Source organism: Gavialis gangeticus, unplaced genomic scaffold (assembly GCF_001723915.1).
Source record: "Gavialis gangeticus isolate Ggan-Ray unplaced genomic scaffold, GavGan_comp1, whole genome shotgun sequence".
Taxonomy (NCBI): Eukaryota; Metazoa; Chordata; order Crocodylia; family Gavialidae; genus Gavialis; species Gavialis gangeticus.
Window position 1 is genome coordinate 3,365,857 of NW_017729026.1, and position 17,453 is coordinate 3,383,309.

Consider the following 17,453-nt stretch of genomic DNA (forward strand, 5'->3'; position numbering starts at 1 on the left):
AAAATTCAATTAGATAGATATATATATATATAAAATTATGTATAGGAACCCTTTTATTTTGTTGTTTTTTTTTAATTGAGCTGTGTTTATATTTTGAGATTACTAGTGAAAGAATAATACTAACTGCAGCTGGATCAGAGCTAAACTTCTGGTTTTGTGCTGAAAAGGGCAGTACTTTTACTTTTAAAATAATGGCTGCTTGCAGACAGTAAAAAAAAAGAAAATCAGCATTTTACTTTAAACTCCATCTGCCCCTGTGCAGAGCCCAATGCATGCCCAGAAGAGGCAGCACATTAATTTGACCTGGCTTGCCCAATATCTGTTTAGATCAGGCACTTTAATGGGGCTTTTTTGGCACTTGTATCTAATATCTGATTGAATCAGCTTTAGATAAGAGTGCCCAAAAAGCCCCACTGAAGCACCCAATTTATACAGATGCTGAGGAGCTGGATTGAAGTAACATGCTGCTTTTCTTGGGAAGGCACATTTTGGGGGATTTTTTTTAACGTCTGCAAGCAGCCAATGTGTTTACTATATGAGAAGTACATTTATAAAGTGTTTTACTATTCATTTCTTTGTTTTTAAGTGTTTGACTGTTATAAACAATATGACAGATAAGGACATTTTGAGAACCTTAAACTGTTTTCAAGCATTTGTTTTTCTTTTTGAAGTACATGTAAATATCAAACATTAAATCTGGGCAAAACTTACTTCATGGAACCAGGATTTCACTGCAGTTCACTATATTAGCCGCTATATTTTCAGTCTTTTTTTCTTGTAGTGTCATGCTAGACAAATAAAGGTGGTTTTTTTTCATTTTTAGAAAATAATTCCAACATTAAGCAGCTCATCCACTTTGAACCAAGGCAGAGTGTTCCTTAAGCAAGTGGCAATAATCACAGAAAGACGTTCAGCATGACAGAAACATTTTGATGATGCTTGATATAATGCAGCTTGGTATTCTGCACTGTTTTGTTTTATATGTTGGCATATGAGCTAATCCTGAGGCTTTAAATGGAACTATAGACAAAATGGCACCTACTGGTTCTCCTTTCCACCAGATGGGGTCGAATTTGGCGTTTCCAGAAAGTGAAAAACTCTGGTCCAAGTTTACATCGTACATGTTGTTGTCAATGATGCCATGAGATTCTGGGTACAAACCCTGAGAAGGAAAACAAATTAAGAAGTTTAAACCTTAAAATCACATTAAATATAATATTATTTCTACCTGACTGTATCACAGATGTTAAAAAGGGAAAAGATTTATTGGGTTGCGTATATCATTAGGACGGCTGCCAATGAATAGTTCAGCTTCTTTGTTTTTCCCTGTTTAACCAAACTGGTAAAACTGCTGTGACACAAGAGGCTTCTTTTCCTGTAAACACATATAATAAATGCCAACTACATATATATAAGCAGAGAAGAAAGCCATCATAAATAGGTTAGTCATATTCTGGGTGAGACCAACTGGGTGAGACACAGCTCTCCTTATTCAATCCTGTTCTTACAAGGAGCAGGAGTAGTCTGTCCATAGAGTTAGGCTTATATTCCACTTCTGAGTCAAGAAATACACATGTGAATTTGGAGATCTTGCCCCTTTCTCTCAAAACTGCTTCTCGCAATGTTTTATGCCTCTATGACTTTATCTGTCTTTTATTTATTGTTCATAACTTCCATGCCTGTGTCACATCTAAAATCAGATTGTTAACATGTTGTGACAGACTCATTCTATGTTCAGCCAAAGAATCTAAATTTTAGTATGCTATATAACTAATGAAAAGTAAAAATGGTAAATTCTCACTTACTGTGACAATAGTGTAGTGGTTTGGGAAGGTTTTGGTGGGGTACACAGCTCTCATGTACTTTGTATGTGTGCCACATGTCTCTGCAACAGATATTGGAGTGATTATAGCATTATTTCCTGAACAATTCTAATAATTATATTAAATATTTATACAATAAAGTTTATCAAATATTTAAAAACAAGATATTGTCCATCAGAGTTCCATTGCCTGGGGGAATTTACACCTGCAACTCCAGTTTCCAAGCACAGTGCTCTAGCCACCACGCCATGGGTTATTGGACCATCAAGAAAGGCAGATATGCAGAGCCCATGATGAAGAGAATAAACCAGATGTGTCACTCAGTTAAAAGACTGGTCATGGGGCATAAACTGCCCCAGGGCTGCTTAACCATTTTATCAATTGAATATTAAATTCAATTATATACACTAGACTTTAAGAGGAAGACTAGAAAAGTGTCTATATAATTATTAGCCTATGGTCTGCTGGTTGAAGCACTTTCCTTAGAAGCTGGTGACATGGGGTTCAAATCCTATCTGGCCCAAGAGAGTCTGGAATGTAAGCCCCCTGCCCTCTGAGCTAGTTCCCTAATTATAGGCTAAAAGTTGGGAGGATCCTTAGTCCCCCTCAACTAGTTGTAACTGCTATTTAACTAGTATTTCTGGACTAGTCTAGTCTTAGGGTAGAAACAGACACCACTTTTCCTTGCCTTTGTGCCACCATAAAATTTGTATAGAGGTACAAAGTGAAAGCAGATGGATATATTTTTGTATTGATATTGATATAGCCCATACTTTTGTCAGCCGTGGCAGAAGGTAGTGAGAATTTGTGTTGCTTTATTATGAGGGACATCTATTTGCTCTATAGCAAGAGAGTGTGGGCAGCCTAGAGCTGCCTGTGTTCTCTAGCCACCTGAGGCAAGAGTTTGGGGACTTGAGGGGCCAGATTCTACGCAACTCAGAAACTCCTGCATAGGCTTTGGGCCCTTTAAGTCCAGGGAGAGCCTCCCCCAGCTTTCCCTATTTAACGAGGATTTCTTGGAATATCTGGGGTATATCTGGGTAAGCAGGAAAAGTCGGGCAGATCCCTGGGATCTCCAGCATGAGTTTAGGCAAGCTTTCCCTGCTTACTCAGATGTGCCCCAGAAATACTAGGAGGTAGTCCTGGTAAGCTGGGAAGGCTGGGCAGGGGTTTCCAGGACCTGAGGATCCTGATCCTGTGTGGGAATTCCTAGGGTGTGCAGGACTGGGCCCCTCAAGTCCCAGTAGAACATATTGCCCATTGCTCCCTGGCATCAGTGGGTGGGACAACAGGCAATATGTGTTTCACCAGACATACCATAGCACAGCTGATCTGTTCTATGTGGTAGTGTCTGTTTCTAACTTTATATGCATACATGGGAGATCCTCTTTAACTGCACAGCCCAGCCAAAATGGGGCCCTATAAAGAATGCCCAGTTGGTGTAACAAGCAAACGTATGCACAGCTGAACCACAAACTACACATAAGGGCCAAAAACTGCAGTTACCTGGTTGTGTATGTGCCACTTAGACAAAGCCAAATACAATTTTGCCTTAAGGGTTGTGCCCAAGGTCACCTAGGAAGCCTGTGGCAAACTAGGAAATCAAGCCTTGGTCTCTTGTGTCATTTGGTGAAGATATACAACATCTTTATTCTGGAACATTTTAATTTTATTCTGGGGTAGAAGTGGAGTGGTGCACACCATTTAGACCTACGCTGAGATAAATTACTCTACTCTGAGGCAAAGCTTCCTCATGAAAAGCCTGTAGTCACCTTAGGCCCGGCTAAGTTACACCAGTACAAGTGTCAGATATCTGTAGTTAGAATCAGTTTCAATGCTTGTAGCCTTTTGCTAAACTATTATATGTCACCTGCAAGTATGCCTGGCTTGAAATAACCTCTTGGAAGCTTAAAGTTAATAGTTATTTCCATTTAATAAACATATATTTCTCTTCCATCTGTTTCAAAAGGAACTTGAACTAAACTTGAAATGCTATGCTTATTAGCTGATTCAGATATCTTCTCCTAACTCGGTGTCAGCAAAGCATCAAACACTTAGATAAGAATGCAAATCAATTTAACTTTATGACATTTTGCAATCCTTTTTAACTGTAACTAGTGAACCACAAACTGAGTTTGATTACCCAGCAATCTTTAGCAGCTTGCTACAACCATAACAACTTTTTTAACATTTACTTAAAAAGAAAACTGTGTATAAGTGTCAATTCAGACCACTGTTTTTGCAAAGAAAATGAAGAATATGAGTCTATACAGAGGTACTGAGAACAGTTTGGGTTAAATCCTACTTTGCATTTACATACCTACATGCCACTTAGGTAGCTGCATAACTGCAGTTTTTGACACAGACTCAGAGCTTCACAATGGCTGTGTAAGCTCCAGAGAGGAATAAAAACACCCAAGTACAAATATAACACCTCATAAGTCCTAAACATTTAGTTTCATAAAAACTACAAATAGTTTTTCTGCCAAAGGTGAAAAATGGAGAAGGATCCCTCCTACTTTTTAGCCCAAGGTGTTTTAGATAGAGCACTTTTTTTGTATCTCTATCCCCCTCTAAGCACTCTGAACCTGCATCTCATACTTCCTAGCAAAAGTGTTCTAATCTTTGGATAATCAGCTAGGCACTAGAGGCTTTCTAGTCTGGGCAGCCAAGAGGAAAAGATGTGTGGAGCAGAGAGAGAGATAAACTGGAGAAAGAGTGACTCAGTGAAATAGATGCTGCCCTGGAAGGGAGGGGACCCCAATAATTTTTCTGTAACTTGTATTTAATATTTATTGGATACAATGATAAACAGCAATGGAAACGTGCCAGCTCCACTGGGGACCTGGTGGTTTGAGAAATTCCCTGAAAATTGGGAAATACAGGTTCTTCTGAGTAAAGGAAGCCTAGAATCCTCCCCCTCCTATGATTAGTTTGCAAAAGACAGTTATTGAACTAAATGTAGGAGAGGCATCTGTTCCTACCACCTTGTTTCAGGCATTTATATGCCAACCTGGACAATCCTAACCTGCTAGAGGTTGAAATAGAAGGTAAGAGCTGTATAAGTACCAAAAATGGCACCAAGGTATCTAGATACATGTCACTTGCATGTATAAAAGTAAAATAGGATTTGGTCTTCAGGGTGTGATTTTAAAGTGTTTATGAAATTCTCATGAGAAGCATGCTCTAGGTGTGCACAGAGGCTACTTCTGCTGAGGAACCTGAACTCCCACTGACTTAATTTTCAGATTCAGTGTAATCTGCATGTTTTAGGACTGAGTCTGTAGTCACCATAAACAGCTGAATATATTTAGAATAACATTGAATAGGCCTGTGCGAAGCGGCAAGTATTCACTTCAGATTTGGATTCGGCTGATTTGGAGGACAGTGATTTGATCTGGAGATTCGAATCACTGTCCCGATTTGATTCAGCTGAATCAGACCCAAAAGTTTTGATGTCACTTCAGAGATTCAGCCATAGACTAAACAAGCAGCTGACATAGCTGCCTCCAACTGATAAGTCTGTTGGGGTTGAAGGAGGGAGAGGCATGGGGGAGGCAGGGATTGGGACCGAGATAAGCTGCCCAGACGGGACGGGAGGGGGCTGTTATTCAGCAGGGGGGGCGGGAAGTGAAGGATGTGGGCCTGGCAGCACTCAGAGTGGGGGCCCTGCCCTGCTGCCGCTTGCCCAACCAGTGTGGGGAGGGGGGCCCGATGCAGGGGCGGCTCGCTCCAGGAGGAAGTGGAAAAGCAGCAGCAGGGCATAGCCCACACTCCCACTGCTGCCACACCCACATCCTGTGCCCCCCCCATGCTGGCTAGCAAGTAGTAGCCAGGCAGAGTCCCTACTTTCAGTGCTGATGTGGGCATGGCAGTGCTGGGAGTGGGGACTCTGCCCTGCTGCCATTTGCCCCCTTCCACCCAGAGCGAGTGTGCCCTCATTGCACCCTCCCCCCTTCCCAAAAAGGCAACTGACCATGAATAGACCCAAGTACCTAACTCAAAAAGTCTGTCTCACTGAGTGATGTTTCTTTTTTACCCATAAAATTGTTCCTTAGACATAATTCAGTATAGAAATATATGATAGCGCTTACATAAACAGAATGGTTCATTACAGCTTACAGTATTTTTCTTGAATGGGGTACAAAAATGCATTACATTTTCCACTGGAACTTTATATATTCTCAGACTATATTTGAAAAAACATTTCTCAATATTTGTTTTAAGTCTGAAATCATATGGCAGAGGCTAAATGGCCAGTGGTCAGTGGGTGATTTTATGTGCTATAATGCAGAAGTTAATCTAGACAAACCGCAGAAGACAAGGCTGCTATAGTTGACTAGGAGGTCACATACATAAGATAGAAGACAAGACTGAAAAACCTGCTTACAGTTTCTTGTTATTCAGTAGTCATTACACTTGATAACTTACTGAGTTTTTCAATATTTGGCAATAAAGAACTCCATGTTTGTAAATATTCGGCTCTAAAGCCATCCATCGAAAAGAGGATAAGTGGTGGCAGATCAAACCTACAAAAATACAAAAACTTGTCATCACAAAGGAGCCTAGTTTGGAGCTCTACACTCAAGCTTGCAAACATGTGGCGAAATCAATTTCAAATATATATTTTTTAAATTTTAGGAAAATCAAATAATAATAAGGAGAATTAAAGGGGAAGGTTATTTGTAGCATCTTTCAAAACTGGGTTAATGAACAGCTTCAAGAGTGCCAGAAGAGGAGCACTAAGTACATTTACAACCAAAAAAAATCAGCTCATGGGGTTCTATTTTAAAATAAATTATTAAAAAACTCAGTGGAGTAGGGGCCAAATCTGGACCTAGTTAGCACAACTCTTATTGATTTTGTTCGCAGTTGCACCTTCCTACACAAGGGCCTCAGTTTTATCTCTCCTCTCTCAGTGGATCATGACATCATCTTCCAGTGTGTCTCCACAAAGAGTTTCAATATTTTAACAGTCCCCTTTCAACTAACTTTACTCAATTGGCCTGAACTTCAAGAATAGCATTTTGTTGTAATGACAGAAGACTTCTTCTAAATATCTTCCTACATTTCCTTTCTGAGTAGACCAAATTCTTCTTACCCTAAAATCTTCTGCCACCTCCATGGAGTTGGAGCATACGTTGTGGTTACAAACAAATTGACAAACAGATTGACTCGATCAGTATCACTAAGAAAGTTTAGCATTTAATCATATGCTATTTGTTATTACTTACTATAAATAAGCAAGACTAAAACCCTTAGCACTGAGTAAGCTCTGCAGATATAGTAACTGTGATGGCAGCATACATTAATTTAAATTGCTCTCTAAGAATAAAAATCTGAACATTTGTTAAAGTAAACTCTAGCTAAGACAGTGGTTCTAACTTCATTAGGGTTTTGTTGCATGTTACAGTTACACTATAAGGCACACAAATCTTGCTCAGTGTTAGTACCACCTCGTGTCTGGAGCAGTCACACTTCAGACCAGCAGAAGGACTGAAAAATTCTTATCCCACCCCCTATTCCAGGATTCCCTTTTGCCCCCTGCTCCCTGGGTTCCCCTACCCTCCGCCCAAAGTTCCTCCCAGTCCCCTGGGGTAGCCCCCTGCCCCTCCTGCCCCCAGGACTCCCCCCACCCCCGGCTTACTTGTGGCTATGCACACTGTATGTCCCAGGGGAGCAGTCAGAGAAGGGTTAACCTGCCTGACTGGCCCACTCCCACCACTGCTGCCAGGCTGCTGCTGTTCTTTGAGCTGAGCCCAGCCCAGAGAGCAGCAGCAGCGGTGGTGGTGGCCAGACAGACAGATCATCCCTTCCCTACCTGTTCCTTAAAGAAAGACAGCAAGGGCAGCCACAAGTAAGGGTGGAGGCAGAGATGGGGGGGACAATGAGTGTGGATCTGAGGTGCTGGGAAGGTTGGAGGGAGGCAGTGGGCCTAAGCCAAGCTAGCGGGGGCGGGGGTACACTTCATTTACATTAAAGTGGACTAGAGTGTCTATACCTTAGTGTAACATGAGCAGGGTAACACACATCAGAGATAATCCTAGCCTGGAGTGGCATAACTTTGAGCCCCCTAACTAGTGCTTAAAACTAGTTTCAGGTGTTAATGTCATGTTACAAGCTCCAGGAGCAGACCAAAATTACTGTGTAACAAGGCCCATTAGACTCAAGGTATCTTTCAGAATATTTCAGCTGTTAGTTTTCACTTGATTTTTTGCTAAAAAAAAAAAAAAAGAAGCAATTATTCTAAAAGAACCCAAAGCCACACCAGTTCAGAATGTTTTTAAACTCTATGGATTTGAAACCTCTGGGTTTATCTTGTAAATCATGTTTGCACATCTAACGGTACTAACACTGCTTAGCAGCCCAAGGCACCCTTGAAAGCATCTCAAAGTGCCCTATGGTACCTCAGCACCTGAGAACCAGTGAGCTTTGAAGAGTAAAATGTGGCTATGATCTTTGCGGATGGTTCTATTTCCCTTTATAATACATAGTTGACAAGGGTAGCACACAAAATTAGTCTTCCAGTTCTGTAATTCAGCATGATTTCACCTACCCTAGAAATCTTCAAGAGGGGACTAGACAGTCACCTCGCTGGGGTCACCTGACCCCCAGTTATCTTTCCTGCTTGGTGCAGGGGACTGGACCCAATGATCTTCCAAAGTCTCTTCCAGCCTTACAATCTATGAATCTATTAATAATTAGCTTTTTTATAGTTTAATTTATAGCTGGGAGTGGTAATTCAGCAGATTGTCTTAAATTAGGGACCTGAATATCATGGACCCTAAAAATATTAAATTACAATTCTGTACAAAAGAACCCCATACTCAGTATATAGAGAACTCTATTGCATTGGGTCAGAACTCTCCTAGCTACAATGATTTGTTATGTGCAGTCATTGGTAACAAGTTTCTAGCATAATTTCTCCAATTAAAATATAGAGTGATTCATCCAGAGAATCATACTGATACATACTAACTCCTTTTAATTTAAAATCACCATTTCACAACAATAAGGAAATCTCCTAAGGAAGTTTCAAAGCAGTTTGTACCCGGCCCATTTCTAATCTTACTCTAGTCTAACCTTAAAACTAGTCTGACACTAGAGAGCACCATAGATTGTGGAATACAGTATGTATCCCACTTTAAGGCTGTGAATATGTTTCAAACAAGATGAGTTATTTGTTAACCTAAGAGGTACTTTTTTATACTCTGATCAAGGAATTGCATGCAGGAATTCTTGAACTTTGGAATGAGATTGTACTACTACAGGTGGTTACAAATATTTGTATGTAAAAATATTTGCATATGCACATCATAGTTCTAATACCCTGACTACTGTAGGTGGTTACATTCAGGGGAGTACCCAGAGAGGATGCAGTGGGGCAGTTGTACCACCCCCCTCCCTGTAATTCCTCCTCCCCCCCAAACTTTAAAACTAACTGCTGGGGGGTGGGGGCAGCAGCATTTCTATTCAGGCACTGTAGAGAGAGTCAACTGACTTCACGGTTCATTGTCATTTCCCTGTTTCAGACTGATTTCTGTCTACTCCAAAGGTATTAAAAACACTCTGTCCCTTTTTTAATAGTCTTGATGTTCCACTGTTCAGACTATCCTTTCTTTTTTATTGTCTGATATTCTGGGTAAGGTCTCTCTCTCATTTCACTGCCCTGCTGACTGTTTTTAACTCTAGCTAAAAAAACTTAACTCAGGTATGGTAATATTAACTCAGCTGTAAAAACGTTTGACAGTGATGTGTTGGAGACACTGTCAAGACACTCAAGAAGGTTAGATTTTTTCTTATGAATCTGAATAAGATTTACATTTAAGTATAATGACTACAGGATTATTGACGCAATATCTTTTGACCATTTTAACTATTTTTGTCTAGTTTGTTGTGTTTTTTTAAGCTTTATATATAATTGAGCAAATCAGTCTACATTCCAATAGTTATATTTGTCTTAGCTTCAATTTTAAACTGAATAATACAGTGCTAGCCCCCTAGCATGTTAGTAACCACCCCCACCTCCATCTACACCACCCCCCCTTTTCAAAATCCTGGATCCACCTATGGTTATATTTACCCACCCTTTTCTTTCTCCTCCTCCAACATCTTTCAAATAACATCATAGCTTCCTCAAATAAAAATTCCTTATTAGGCTTAGGAACGGTAATCACAAATCATAATAGCTATTCATTTTTGCAGGCATGCTGACTAGAATAAATTGCTGTCAGATGCTTGCTCTGAAATAGCCTAGGGATACTGTAATAATGATATAGACTATGAACAATTCAACTACAGAAAAAGAATTTGGTCTGTTTCTGATAAACAGTTGTAAAGATGACTCCTGGTCTTCATAAACTAAGTGTTGATCTGGATTTGATCATATGTTCTCATTTCAGTTACATATGACAAATTGGTATGCTGTTTTACAATATAAACATTCACATTTAGGGGGAAAATGTTTATATTGGTTAATTAGGACACTGAGTAAGTCAAAAGTTTTGCAATCCAATCTGGTCATCAGCTGACACCTCAGGAACAAGATTCAAGAACTTCTAGAGGAGAGACAATTTAGTACAGCTGTGATAACATGACCATAATAAGAGAAAGCTATTACATTAATATCAGTGAGAAAAAGTTGAATCTAGGTCTAGGGTCAGGCCACATTACAATATACCCAACACAAGCAATAATAGAGAAAGTTTCCTTGACCCAAAGAGTAGAACATGATGACAGACAACATGCTAATACATCAAAGTCTATGCTACAGTTATTTTTGTAGAGATACTAGAGTTAGCTTGAAACGCAGCTACCAGAAACAAGCTTTCTATGGGAGGCAGCTTAGGGGGTGACAGGACACAGGGTAGCAGCAGGTGACAGTGGTGGTAGCTGCAGGGAGCATAAGGCTCAGTGTGGTTTGCAAAACTCACACCAAGAATGGGGTAAGTACTCAGACAGTGGCTAATACTGGTCTCTGTGTTGCTATATCTAGACAGCTCCCAGTAGCTAACAGAAAGTTAGTTCCAGTGTCTTTGCACTATATTGCAGTCAGTTCTGTGAGTATATCCCCTTAAACAGAGGGGCAAAAAAGAACAGCAAGACAATATGCTATTATTACATTCCTTTCCTACTTGCTACATCAGTCTAGGCTAAGAACTTTCTAATATTCATTCTGAGAGTTTTCTAATGCAAGACAGTAGAAGAGAAGAAAATAGGGGGACTGCTCTTAGGCATCCAGTCTGAAAACTAATGCAGCTAAATACAGACCAGGTCCAGACATTACACATAAACCAGTATAAGTGTTCAGAAACTGGTCTAAACGTGTAACAGAACAGAAGCTCAGAGCATACAGATATGTTTAAAAATGGTGGAACCTGGTCTAAGATAGACCTGGATGGAAGTAGTATCAGATGTCCTGGGTTAGATTAGACTGGTCTATCAAACTTTTGTACCAGATCCTCTCCTGATTCAAGTTAGGTTGAAGTCCAGCATCTCAGGTGCCTTTGCAGCCCCCGCTGCTCCCTCCAACCTTGCGGGAGAGTGCGGGAGGGAGGAGGGCACTGGAAAGGGGGTGTCTATATCTCTGTATTTCTCTACCTTTATACAATGCCTGTAGGCATTTCAGACTCTAGCTATCACTTCCACATTTGTGTTGCTTGTTGGTTCCTCTTTTTATTTCAGAACTACCAATATTTACATATAACATATAACAAATGCTAGTAACCATATTTTTGTATTCTTTCCCTCCTTTCTATGTACTGGTTGTGGCTTTCATTTTTAATCAAAGAGAAGCTTAAGGAGCCATTGCCATGGCTAGCTAGGGAAGATCCATCTCTTGTCTAAAACTTAAACTACATGTTCATTCTTTATGGTAGGAACCAGTTTTTTCAGTGGTTATAAATACCATTTTTTTAGGCACTCTTTAAATAAAAAAATACCATTTAATATTATAGGCAGCCACAAAAATGCATGCATTTATATCTGATTATTATAACATTCTATCTATTAGAAAAGAAAACACAAAAACATTACTTATCCTACCCTTCTGGGCACTGCGGACTATCAAGTGATGGACATTTTTCTTCCACCCAGCTCATTTCACCTGAAAAGGACAAAAGAAGACACTGGAACGCTATTAAAAAAGCAACATAAAGAAGTTTCCTGTGCATCTTCGGTGCTGTTTTTGAAATACTGCTTAATACTCATAAACTTCTAATATCCAGGTTAATGATTGACTAGTCTCTTTAGAAGAAAAAAGGAAAGGAAAAAGAGAAGCAAGAACAAAATAGAAAGGCACAGAACAATAATGGGGAAGAATAAATGGTGCGGAAAGAGTAGTAGGTCTCCCGCAGAAAATCCCTCCCAGTATTTTGCAATGGTCTTAGTTCTGAGTTATTAAAGGCAATGGTCTTCTATGAATATTGTGATGTATTGTGCATTAGCTATTATAGATGTGCACCTGTACAGGAGGTGGGAAGCTGACCCAATGCACTGTAAATACAGTGCCTCAGAGCAGACATGATTATTCAAGTCTGCTGGAGTGTGCTAATTAGCATTCAACAAGCTTTAGATAAAGTGCCCCCACCACCATTTTGAAGTGTGGGAACATTGTAGAGATACCAGAGCTACAAGACACTCTGGGAGCTTTAATTAGAGCAGCTCTAGAAGCCACTCTAATTAACACACACCACACACACACACCCCTGCAGCATGAATAAAAACACCCTATTGGTGCGTCTACACATGACGCTATGTCACCATAGCAACGTGCTATGGTGACATAGTGATCACATGCATTTGCCCAAGACCAGCAACTACTTTGGCACAGAGGCACACTCTCTTGTTATAGTGTACCACTCCAGCCAAGTAATGGCTAAAAATAACCGTGCGCCCGGCAGTAGCAACATTTTTGTATGGGCACATACAGACATGCCCCCTGTTTATTTAAATGTTGCTACGCTGTGTACCTCCTTAGATACCATGTTTGCTCTGAGTTTTTATTCCTGTTCAGAAGAATAAAGTTACCAGCCATGTAAGCTGTGTGATGCACTCTGTCTTCTGGGCTATAGGTCTAATTTCCTCACCACTGAGGAGCCACAAGATGTAATTAATACAAAATGTAGAAATGAAATACCTTCAGGAAATCAGGTGAGAAAGGATTCCAGTACTACAATTACAATGATATGAAAGATGCTCTAGATATTTTTTTAAAAAACAATTTTAAAAAAGGCTACTTAGACTTGTTATATGCCTCCATAACACCCCTCTAACATCATAGTCGATGTCATTACAGACAGTAGTGATATTTTTAGACTGTACAAAGTGCAAAACAAGAACTGTGCCTCTCTTTTTTTTTCCTTTTTTTTGAAGATGCCACCCCAAGAGGAATATTATTTTAATTCCTAAGGGTTCAATTTTATATACACTGCATCCCTCCCAAGCAATTGCTTTCCTCCTATCAATCTCAAATATTTGGTATTTCACCCCGAAACTTCCCCAAAGTCTTTCAGTCTATAGAAGCATTATTTAACCCAAAAGAAAATCTTAACTTGTTCAAACTGAAAGCTGTATGAAATTTCATAATTACTAACAAGCAGGATATCCCCATAGGTTATTCTCATATTAAGATTTACTTGCGTGCTTTCCTGGAAATATGACAATAAACACTTTAAAAATGTTTAAAACTTTTGCTTTACCTTTGCAAACGCTTCTGTAGTTCACACAGCAGGTTTTCTTCTCTAAGCAGTCTTCAGAACAAGAACAGAGGCTTCCTGATATCTGTCTCTCACCACAACGGAGTTTAGTACACGACCAAGTTTGAACTGAAAAAAATCACCATTGATTCCCCCATGCTGCATATTGTTTATGTTTTGTGTTCTTTAAGCTTATAAATTCTACTTCTAATCAATACTATGTAGATACATATTCATAATCAATTTTCATATTGTTATATCTTAAGTAAATTGTATATACCTTAGCAAAATTGTAAACTGTCTCCCACAACTTTCTCATAAGTAAAATATGGAAATACGGTCTAGGTTAAGATACTGTACAGTGGATGGATAACTGGTTGGATAATCATGCTCAAAGAGAAGCCACAAATAGCTGAATACTAAGGACTAAAACTGGAAGGAGAGCTCAGTCAAGATCTGTCTTAGATGCAATATCTTCATTAAATGACATGAGGGATGGAATTAGGTAAACTTGACACCAACCTCAGTGGAGTAGGAAAGGACAGGCTCAGGATTAAAAAGGACCTTGATAAACTAGAAAAATTTTCTGAAACATATAGGATGAAATCCAATAAGGAGAGGTGTAAAGAACTGCGTTTAGGACAAAATAATCAATTGCACAAATGTAAAATGGGAAGTGACTGGCCAGGCTGGAATACTGTAGAAACCAATGTAGGAGTTACAGTAAAAATTAAATATGAGTCAATAATTGAATATCGGTAGGAATAAAGCTAACAGCATAGAGGCATCTGTTAACAAAAATGTCATATGCAAGTCAAGTACAAGTAGAAGCAATTCTTCTGCTCAGCTCAACACCTGCAAGCACTGAGCCCAAGTATCGTGCTGAGTTTTGGGCAACACACTTTAAGAAAAATGTGAACATATTGGAAAGAATTCAGAGGAGAGAAACAAAAAATATTAGAAGTGTTAAAGGAAACCACAATACTCAAAGAAAGGTTGGAAGAATTGGGATTATTTAGTCAAAAAGAGGGAAATTGAGGGATGATTTGAGAATAGTCTTCAAATACTGTTGTAAAAAGGAGGGTTCTCAATTGTCCTCTCTCACCCCAGGAAACAAGACAAGAAGTAATGGACTCAAGGAAGATTTATATTAAATATTAAAAACAAGTTTCTAACCATGTGGATGTGTCAGCACTGGAGAAGAATTTCTGTTCTTAGAAGTCTTTAAGTACATGTTAAGCAAAGTTTGCCTGCTTCAAGCAGTGGCTTGGACTAGGTGACTGTCTAAGGAACCCTTCCAATGCAATTTTTCTATGAAGCAATAAAAAATCACTCTATGGTTTTGACTTATTTCTATCGTTTCACCGAAATTATAACACTTTTTGGTGCTGGAAGTAAAAGCATTCCAGAGAGACAATGCATGTTCCTATTTTTGCTTTGCAAGCATGTACTCTCCCACAGGGTACAGCTAGTTATGTCTGTGGGCTTGCTGAGTTTTTGGAATCAACTATTCAAAAAAAGGCAAAGCATAGCAGAAGCTGTTTTGCTTGACTTTAATCAATGTGTTGAGAATTTTGTAAGATTTAGATGATGCATTAAATACCTTATTAGTTAATTTGTTGTACAGAGATGGGCTATAATATAGGGGCATTAGAAGTGTGCTTAAGGTGTTCCATAAATTGCTACAGTTATAAATTGCTACAACAGATGGACAATGTATTATCTGAGTCTGACTGATTATGTTCCTAAAAGTCATAATTCATAAACTAACTGAGCTTAGTCAATACAGTGTCCAGACCCTTTTTTAACAGTTAGTCAACATTATGAAATGGGTGCATAACTGGTTGAAAGTCATGTTCAGAGAATAGTCAAGAATAGCTTGATGTTAAACTGGGAAGAGATCTCAAGTGGAGTACCACAGGTTCCTCAAATGGAGTTCCACCAAATGTCCATATCTTTGGTGAAATCTGCACAGTACATCAAAGCAGAGATTAATTAAGGGGCAGCAGCAACAAGACCAATATCAGCATGACTGACAAGCTCATAACTAAAGAAATGGTGGGGAAAACAGAGGACTAATGCACCCACAAACTGACCAGAGGTCTGATCCAAAGGTAACCATATTCAATAGCAGTCTTTCCTTTGACTTTAGGGAAGGTTAGATGAGGTCCTCAGTCATAGTTTTCTAGAGTATTGAACACTTGTTAATAACTCCTCTGTATGAGAAGAAGATACTAGATTTTCTTTGGCCACCAGCCAAAGGGGTAAAAATAAAGATGTACATAAAGTTATTTGAAAATTAAACTCCTAATTTGTATATATCAGGATAATTCCTGCAGTATAGCACATAATGGTTATATGGGTGTGATTAATAGGCAAAAAGGGTGTAGGCCTCGCTGGAGCATTGGTCATTATGTACTGCCTGCACAAAGGCTTTGCTAAAGTGTTAACCAGAGTAAGCCTGATGAGCAAACCTACACATAAACTTCTCACATAAAGCTTGGCATGTGGCCAGACATGCACTGCTGCCAAAAGATGTGAGGGGGAGATGGCTGTACAAGTTGTAGGATGATAAGGCTGAAACAGGAACACTTAGATCAGGACGTGAACCAAGCCCAGGGTACAGGACAGTTTAAGATATTCAGGATACAGGTGTAAAGTGATAAACAACTTGCTTTGATCACTGTATAAATGGAGGTTTGGAAAATATGGGAACTTTGTAGCAGCTTAGGGGAGCCTGCGTGGTGTTGTGCCAACTACCTTATCAAAGACATAAATGCATTAACACCTAGTCTGATGTACTTATTAAGCCAAAGTGTGGTAGGGCTGTACTTGTAAACAATAAACCTGGCTGACTCTTTGCCACCAAACCAAGCCTCTGGTCACTTCTTAAGAAAAGATTAACACTGGAAACTCCTGACTGTGACTTTTGCTGGCACCGCACTTCCTGAGTTGACAGTGGTGACCCCAAAGAGGCTTCAGTGTCCACTTGAAAAAGTGTCTATTTTTGCATCTTGTCCAGCATTTTCTGAATGTAGTTCTTCAGTATATAGCAAAAGTCATATTAACTCTCTTAAGAGAAGAATCAGACCCATATTCTCAAAGTCAAGTAACAAAAAAGCAAGGATGAAATGTTTTATGACCCTACTATATGTCTCAGTCCATGCATAGTGGCGTCAGGTGGTTGTGGCAAAGGGGCGGGCTGGGGTACAAAGGTGCTGAAGTGCAGCAGCTAGGCAGCAGGCAGTCCCCACACTTTAGCACCCTCATGCCCCAGCCAACCCCATCACTGTTTACACATGGGTTTCAGTGCACATAATTACTCCACCATAGGAGAGTATTGTCCCCAACAGTATTCTACAGTGGAGTTAATTAATTTACTGCACCCTAACGTCAGCACAAGTGTAGACAGTGATGCTTTACTACCGAGCTAATTAGCCCAGTAAAGCACACATGTAGATGCACCCAGTAGAAGCCAAAAGTGACTGCAGAGTTGAGACAGACAGACAGAAATAAGGAGGCATATAGAGTGTATGAGAAGAGAGAGGTAATTGGCTACCTATATATAACTAGATAGATAGATATATACTGAAGGCTGGCAGGGTGTCCAGCTTCAGCAGGGTGATGGCCAGCAGGGTGCCTGCAGGGAGGGTGTCCAGCTACTTCAGGTATGGGCAGAGCTGCTCCAGGATGTCCAGGAAGGTGGCCTGGTGATCCTGAATGCCTCCAGGTACTGCTCATCATCCCAGGTGGCCTAGACAATGTGCTGCCACTGGTTCTTGCTGGCCCAGCGGGCCCAGAGGTGGTGAGGCTGGAGGCCCAGAACAGCATGGACAGCCCAGGCGGTGGCATCCAGAGCCCATCATCACATTGTCAGCATCTCATAGTTGAGTATTTACTCAATTAGAAGATGAGGTTCCCACAACCCCCCCCC

At 40.0% G+C, this 17,453-nt stretch overlaps 1 protein-coding gene across 2 annotated transcripts in view; it reads right to left on the minus strand.

The window, feature by feature from the left end:
• ENPP3 (ectonucleotide pyrophosphatase/phosphodiesterase 3) overlaps positions 1-17,453 on the minus strand; it is a 74,410-nt gene that overhangs the window by 44,893 nt on the left and 12,064 nt on the right. For both annotated transcript variants that reach the window (XM_019520267.1, XM_019520266.1), the window contains exons 4-8: positions 13,523-13,648; positions 11,868-11,928; positions 6,255-6,352; positions 1,806-1,885; positions 1,043-1,162 (exon numbers count right to left, since the gene is read on the minus strand). In XM_019520267.1, coding sequence (XP_019375812.1) covers positions 1,043-1,162; positions 1,806-1,885; positions 6,255-6,352; positions 11,868-11,928; positions 13,523-13,648 — 485 coding nt within the window. The remainder of the gene's footprint in view (positions 1-1,042; positions 1,163-1,805; positions 1,886-6,254; positions 6,353-11,867; positions 11,929-13,522; positions 13,649-17,453) is intronic.